This window comes from Dermacentor variabilis, chromosome 7 (assembly GCF_050947875.1).
Source record: "Dermacentor variabilis isolate Ectoservices chromosome 7, ASM5094787v1, whole genome shotgun sequence".
In the NCBI taxonomy this organism is placed as follows: domain Eukaryota; kingdom Metazoa; phylum Arthropoda; class Arachnida; order Ixodida; family Ixodidae; genus Dermacentor; species Dermacentor variabilis.
The window spans coordinates 103,668,143-103,676,289 of record NC_134574.1 but is presented as its reverse complement, the minus strand read 5'-3'; the positions used below and the strand labels follow the sequence as shown (position 1 = coordinate 103,676,289).

At 44.5% G+C, this 8,147-nt stretch overlaps 1 protein-coding gene across 1 annotated transcript; it reads left to right on the top strand.

The window, feature by feature from the left end:
* The first annotated feature begins 2,844 nt into the window (after positions 1-2,844).
* On the top strand, positions 2,845-7,482 carry LOC142587723 (iris-like). The gene is made up of 2 exons (XM_075698924.1): positions 2,845-2,950; positions 4,011-7,482. Exon 2 carries the CDS (start codon positions 4,062-4,064, stop codon positions 5,199-5,201), a length of 1,140 nt encoding a protein of 379 aa, XP_075555039.1. The 5' UTR covers positions 2,845-2,950; positions 4,011-4,061; the 3' UTR covers positions 5,202-7,482.
* Positions 7,483-8,147: the final 665 nt, after the last annotated feature.

The following is an 8,147-nucleotide window of genomic DNA, read 5'->3' as shown; positions in this document are numbered from 1 at the left end:
AAATTCGCGCCAGGTAGTTGACAATTATTTCGTTTGTGAGGCCCGAGGTGACCTGCTTATGTATGAGCCTATCGACGGCGAGATTTAACGCATTCCTGGACTGTTTGTCGTTGGGGAGGCTTTTAAGCAGATTCCACTTACTACCTCTTCTCATGCGACCGTCCGTTTCGTTGCACGTTTCGTCCCACTGTTGCAGGGCCAGTTGCTCGGAATAGCACTATATTTCCTTGTTTAGTGACGTTAGCTTTGCTCGTAGTCGGCGATTTCATTTCTGCATTTTCCACCTCTCTCCATGAGCGTGTTTAGCCTCCAGGAGATGCGCTAACCGCGAGTCCATTTTGGGGGCTTCAAGTTGTGTGCTGATTTCCTTGGTCGCGTTTTCGACGGCCTGTTTAAGATTGGTAATTATTTCTTTGAAGGATTCGCTTGAGGGGGCCGTTTCAGCTCGAATTTTCCGGTAATGATCCCAATCGACGTATCCATATTTGACCGGAGGTTTGTGTTTGACCTACACCGCGATTTCGAGAACGTAATGTTCATTACCCAAGTCCTCCTGGAGATTATCCCACGTGCCCTCGATATTTCGGAAGAATGCGAGGTCTGGCGTTGTGACTCGACTGACCGAATTACCCCTTCCAGTGGGAAACCTACGATCCGTAACAAGCGTGATGTTAAAATTGGCTGCACATCAGGCTAAGTTTGTGCCCTTCTTGCTGTTAAAGCCGTATCCCCATTCCGTGTTCGGAGCGTTGAACTCCCCCGCAATTAAGATGGGCGCGTTTCTGGCTGCCCTGATTGCGGAATGGAATAGTGCATTAAAGTCTCTGTTCCTATCCGCAGGCGAACTGTAGACGTTAAGAATAAAGACATTCGCGTTGCAAGATCTACTGGGCACGAGCTCGATCAGTTGTGCTTCTAGTCCGCTCCGATATTTTAGAACGGTGTGCTTCACAAAGGAGACACTCTCTTTAACTAAGGCGGCGATTCCTCTCCCCGTTTCGCCTTTGTATGCTATTGCGCGATACCCCGATAGAGTGATCTCCTTCTCCGCGAGCATCTCCTGCAGTAAGATGACTTGTGGCTTGTCTGTCACCGATCTGACGAGCTGACCTAACGGAGCCTTGCGCCTCTGGAAGCTAGCGCAGTTCTACTGCCAAATTTTAACGGTATTGTTATTTGTGATCGCCATCTTCTTTACTTTGAAATTTTTAGAAACCATTGGCGCCTCCGTCAGAATTTTATCCGGTTGGGAGCGGTTCAGTATGTGTTGTTTGTCTACTTTTGGGTTGAGCCCTAGACCTTTCTAGTAGTGTTACTCTCAGCTCTATGGCGGAGAGCATTTGCATAATCCTACTCAGGGTCTTTTCCAATTTACCCTCGTTTTTGACGGGGGAAGCCAAGGCGGCGGACTGGGTCTCATTGACCTCGGTTATGTCGCCCTCTTCATCCTCCTCCGTGTCGCTAAAAGGTTCCGGGTTGAGAACCTTGCGTTTCGACTGCCCGGCTAACGGACCTGGGTTACTGTTGCTAACCTCGTGCCGGTTTATGGATTCCTTAAGCTCTGCGAGCTCGCGTCTAAGTTCCCTATTTTCCGCTTCGAGCGCTCGGATTCGTACGAGGATCGATCCTATGCTCTGGCTGTGCCTGCTTTCATATTGTGTGCAAATAAACATATATTTAAAAAAAGAAGAAAAAGAAAGACATGTATGAGCATTACTCATGGCAGTGCTGCAGGGCCAAATACCACACTCATAATTCCGACAAGCGTCAGTTACAGTGCCGAGTTGGAAGGACAACTTTGCAAATATTTCTTCAGGAGTTCAAGCATCTGACCAGTAAGTATTTGAGCATGACTAGGAAAAATATAATCAATTTCACAAATAGCACCATTCCAAGGAACTGGCACACTGCATTGATTTTTCAGGTGACAACTATTTTTCTAAAAGCCTCTGTGCGTTAATACAGCCTGAGGCAGCTTAAATTTAGGTCACTTGGAATGGAAAAATAAAGCGGCAAGTGTAACGCTTAGATTTGCTATCTCGCGAACATGAGCGAAAATTTCAATTTGAAAAGGTTTGCTCGAAAGGAAAACTCACGGCCGTAACCCTGCTGCCAATCGCCAGTTGTAAGAACAGGGGAAAAAAAAGCCGCACTGAAAAAAGCAATAAGCTGCACGATGAATGCACACTTCGTCGATATTTGGAGCAGATTGTTAGTGGATATCAAGAAATGTGCAGTGGATAAGAGCGAAACATGTAACCAACTTACTGACGGAAGTAAGGCTCACATGATAAGTTTTCTCTATCTAACCGATAATGCAGCACGTATTGTGCAATTAAATCGCCCGCAATGCGCAGCAATTACCGCACTCGAAGTTGCTATCGCAGCGACGTGCCATTTATTTCAGGACCACGAAAAACAACGTATTCACCTAAGTACATTGGCGGTTTACCTGTCGGCAAGGTGCTAATTCACATAAGAAGCAAATGTCGCGGATTCCAAGCTCACGACTGCGCAAGTCAAACTGCACTCACGCGAACATCGCGCACGTTTGAGCCCTTTCGGCACGCACAAAAGCGCGCGCAGAACGTCTTGCAGCCGACACGACAGCAATGGCTAATCTACGTTCGAGAGTAGCTCTTTCAAAAAGTAAAAACAAGCAACAATGCGACGCCACATCCCGCGAAAAAGAGTTGTTTTCCTTTCTCATCTTCTCTCAGTTCACGCATGCGCAACGACCACGGACCTCTCGGGAGCGATGTTCAGAAGTCTCGCCTCTGGGGAAGGTGAAACAAGCCATCGATCCTGCGCGCCTTTCCCAGTTCCCTAGTTTCCCTAGTCTCAGTACCTAGACTGCCTAGACCTGCTGGATCGCGTCTCGTGCTTTGCCGCGCGCGTACGCCCCACTTTCTACGCCACTGCGCGCCAACCGGAGCGGAATTACGGCTGGGTAAGCCATTTGAATACCGGCGATTACAGAAAGCGATGCTTGCATAGCTGAATAACTGTCCCACCGCGCTGATGCGTTAACTCCTTACGGTTTCGTCGAGGCTGTGCTTGTTTGTTTCGCTTACAAACATGCTCCACTTTTTCATGTAAACAAACTCGCGGGGGTAAAACTACCACTTCCTTATAGAGTTCACCCACCAATCAAACGCAGTTTTTTTTTTTTTTTTTTTTTTTTTGGTGAGCGGGATTTCGATTTGTAAACGTGCGTTCTGTGTGGTGCAGGCGTAAGGTACCGCACGGGCTCGTAAATAAGAACGATCGAACCGCATCTGCAACGTACGTCAAAAATTCGTGTGCTCTGCGCGGGCAGTCCACGTACGTACACTTATCTAATCAATGCCCGTGAGTAAAAGTAAGTACTCTGTGGTCATCCGACAATAATATTTATCGAAACTCGACATATGCAGTGTCGTAAACAGCCAAAGAGGCGAGATAGCTTTGCACCGGTGTGCAAACGAAGTGACGGTGTGACCGCACCACTCGCTTGACACGCCAAAAAAGACACAAAAACGTAAGGGAACTAGCGACGCCCCCCTTTTAAGATTCCGCACTAGGTTGCCGTGACGTCACGGATTTGAGCAGTCTAGTTATGGTGGCTAATCCAATCGTCTGCACAGGTCTGATTATTGCTTATTGGCAAAAAAGTAAGGATTGTATACATTGCATTCTAAAATAGCCAGAGATTCAACTTTGAGAGTTTCGAGATTTCCCACGCCAACAGTTAGCAGCCCAAATATGTTTGAAATTTGCAACGTTACTGGTGTAGCACCTAAGAGCTTTCAGTGCGAAATTCTAAACAATGACGTTTGGTCCTAATTTTTCACCACTATTTGCAACGTTTTCCCTCTTACTAAGTGAAAACGTGGCCGTGAAATAATTACCAGCACAAATTGATTCAGTGTTGCTCTTAAGTCTAAGTCACTGCAGTGAGCTCAATGTTGGGCAATTAAGGTGCAGAGTATGGAACTCGGCCTACAATAACAGTTCACTACATTTTGCAGGGCAGGCAGACAGAGGCAGCTTTAGTTTAACTGTTTGTAACAACGAGCACCATGACTGCAGACCTATCCCATGCTGTGCTGGCTTTCGGTGTTGACCTCTACAAACAGCCCACCGTTAACGCAGGCAGAAATGCCAGGAATGTCGTCGCCTCACCGTTCAGCATCGCAACCTCCTTGTCTATGACTTTAGCAGGAGCCAGGGGACATACCGCAGATGAAATTGCAAACTCCCTCCACACCAAAAATTCTGAAGACATCCACAGCCACTTCTGCAACTTCCTCACACAGCTCTTGGGCTGTGCACCCGAAGTGACACTCCAAATTGCAAACCGTCTCTACTGCGAGAAGGCATTTAATGTGCTTGAAGAGCATACTAGCATGCTGAAGAAGTTCTACGGTAGTGCTGTCGTACCCGCTAACTTCAAGACAGAACCTGAAGAGGCAAGACTCACCATTAATGCGTGGGTCGAGGAGGCCACAAAATCAAAGATCAAAGACGTCCTTCCAGGGAGCATAATTGACTCTGATACGGTGCTTGTCCTAGTCAATGCCATTTACTTCAAAGGTACATGGAAAAACCAGTTTGACACCTTGGCCACATCCCCAGGCAACTTTCACGTGTCCAAGGGCAAGGTCAAGACGGTGGACATGATGCACAATGAGGCACGGTATCGATTTTCCAAGTGTGATGACCTCAAGGCAGGCGCCATCGAGCTTCCATACAAGGGTGGCAAGGCATCCATGTTGATACTGCTTCCAGATGATGTGGAAGGGCTGGCAGACCTGGAGGCTTCATTGACTGCAACAAAGCTGGAAGACGTCATGGCTGCACTCCAAGGCCCTGCGAAGTCTGCCAACCTCAGCCTGCCGCGGTTCAAGGTCGAGCAAGCCACAGACTTGAAGACGACCTTGCACTGCATGGGAATCAAGGACCTTTTCTCAGATGGTGCAGACCTCTCTGGGATCAATGGAAAGAAGGAGTTAGTGATTTCAGCGGCCATTCACAAGGCCTTTGTTGAGGTCAGTGAGGAAGGCACTGAAGCGGCAGCTGCGACCATCATGGCCGCAAGCAATAGCTGTGCCAGGTTTGCGACCAACTTCACCGTGGATCACCCATTCATGTTCCTGATTAGGTGGCATGACCCCAGTATTATTCTGTTCATGGGATCTGTGCGTGACATTATTACTTAAGCGTATTAACAGCTACCTTAACAAATTTAGCTTGTTGAAACTTTGTCAATTTGTTCTTTTGTTCAGGAAGATCGACTAACTTGGCTTTGCTAACATGAACTGATTATATCAGCCATTCACGTGATCTCGATTAATTTGGTAGCTCAGTTTTCTTGGACGTTACTAAAGCTTTTGATACAATACACCATAACATTTTGTTTATCAATCTCCTGTCTATCGGAATAACTGGTCCAGCACTGGATCTTAAAGACCTACCTGTTTAGTTGCAAACTAACACTGTCTGCAGGTGGGGCTTTTTCTGAAAGTAAAATTATTAACCAAGGAGAGCCCCAGGGCTCTATTTTAGCTCCACTGTTATTTTGCATTTATATGAATGATTTACATGACTGCCTCAATTATACGCTACCTATACTACATTCAGATGATACAATTGCTTCCCCCCTTAGCTAAATCATTACATTAATTAATTCTGAAGCTAAATAATGACCTGCCTAAGATTGCTGAATGGTGTAATGCTGATTTTCAAATTATATATACAAAAAAATTCAATTCATGATATTCAGGTCATCAAAGAAATCATTTCCTTGCTCTCCAGCAACAATCCTCAATAGCCCATGATTCCCCATTTTCATTTCTGTGTGCACCAGAGCACTCCATGACTTGGCACTAAGCGGTGGAAGGAGCATAGCAATGAGGGTACAGGTGGAAATATTGTGGGGTCAGCCACCTCCTCCCGACCCCCATTAGAGCTCCTCGTCGTAGCCTACAGGATCATCTTTCATTATAGGATACCTGCGTTATAAATTGTATTTGCCACCTGAAGTAAAACCAATGTTGAAGTTAAGTCGGAGCGGGTATTATGTTAGTTTCCCTAAAAGCAGACAGCCCTACATGTTCACCAAGTGATAGTGGGAATATTGTTCTAGGTGAAAGCTTAACAGGCCATTCTTGTAAAAACAAGCAGAACTTATGGTATATACGTTATACACATCACAAACATGACTGTTTGTGATGCGAGATATAGATGATACAGAGTAAATAAAAGTGTTGGTCAACGAACTGGCCACGTCATTGCACACTTCGAACCACATAAATACTTAGTTTTTCAATGATGCCATAACCTGTGATGACCTTATGATGGCTCGGTATATGTGTGTTTCTTGCAGCAGTTTCCTACCAAGATTACAAATGAATAAATGGCATTGGACTTGTTCAGCCACCATGTGAATCATTGGACGTGGAATCGTGGAGAGAGCTCATATAGCAGCTTCTTTTATTATTTTTGTGGTCCAGTTGGACTGCATGATAGCATGGCAAAGGTTCTTTCAAGCAGTTAAGAATTTTACATTCAGAACTGACTCATATTATTGCATAACATTCCACCCGCTTCTGGACCAGTGCAAGTCTTATCACATTTGCTGGCCATGTTTAAGAGCCATGACATTACAGCTCCATCCATCAAGTCTGTTAGAATATGTGTGGGAATTAACTAATTAAACCGAATCTCTTCCAGATTAGCTTGAAAGATTAGCTGGATGGTGATGTCATTTATCAGAGACTTTAGTAAAGTAACACGAGTTGGTAAAGCTAATGTATCGAGTCCTGGGACAACATTTGTCTGACCTATTTAAAACCCTCAGTTCAATTACAGAAACGAGCTCTTAGAATTACTATGCACTCCAAGTACACGCACCTTAGCAGACCTCTAATTCAGGCTTCCCACATTTTACCCATAAAATCAATATACATGCTACGTGTAGCTTGTACAATTCATCATACACAGAAGGTTATTACCCTCTATCGTACAGTGTCTTTACAACACCCAAAAGGAACACAAGGGCTGTCAAAGAAAATAAGTTTAACTTACCTATATGCCAAAATAATGACGGTGAAAGACTACTATAATTTAGTGGCACTAATGTGTGGAATGAAATTGCCAATAATGCCAAGTAAGAGGGTTGTGCAATCATTCAGGCGTTATTAGAAGTAAAAAGATATTTCACATGTTTGACAAAAATGCAAATTACCATTTTCACTTATTTAATGTATGTTCCTAATATTTCAGCCCGGGTGACAAGCCTGAGCCAGTGTTATTTTCAGGGGTTGTTTCCATATTTTTGCTTTCATATATTGATATGTAAATCCCTCTTGTCGTTGAATTTGTGTGCCTATTTTGCTATGAACCCTGTACTAGCCCTGTGGCTATGGATCCAGACACTTGTATGCTTTCATTTTGTGTGCAAATAAACATACATTAAAAAAAAGACATGTATGAGCATTACTCATGGTGCTTGCCTTGACCTATTCCATGTGCCGTCATAAAATTTATTTGTGCTTAGTTTTCCAGTCAACATGGCCACGGCCTGCAGTTTAAAAAATGTTTCACATCCACTGCCATGGGTGCGAGTGTCATTGCCTAACATTCCCACGGCTATATTTCATACATGTACAGAAACAATGAAGAAAGTGGACAGGAAGACAGCGTCCACATTAGCGCAATAGTACATATGTAATGTGGAAGATGTAGATTTGTTTGCCACCTGTAGTGTGTTGTCTTTTTGTGCGCCTTCCATTTCCCTTTTGTTTCTTGTTTCTACAGCTAAATTAAAGAGAGCAGTTAATTTCCCGTACACTTTCCCTGGCTTCATCTGACTGTTATTAAGAATAACTAAACCTTTGGGAGTTGCAATTATAGACGGCTGCATAAGGCTGTGAAGATCACGTGATGAACATTCCTGATGAGAAGGCAGTCCGGAGTATAGAACAAATTGGGAACGTCCTAAATGCTTTCCGATCCACCGAATCAAAAGCGATTCTGCAGTGGTTCTTGATAGTGCAAAGGAAAAGGCAGGAATCCACTAAAAAGAGATCCAAGTTTTCAGACAAAAAGCATGAAAGCAGCAGGCTACAATAAGTTGTTTACCTGTGAGTATATGCTTGTTGGAG

What these genes read in the sequence shown, in the direction of transcription:
- LOC142587723 (XM_075698924.1), top strand. Translation starts at nt 4,062, where the DNA reads ATGACTGCAGACCTATCCCATGCTGTGCTGGCTTTCGGTGTTGACCTC.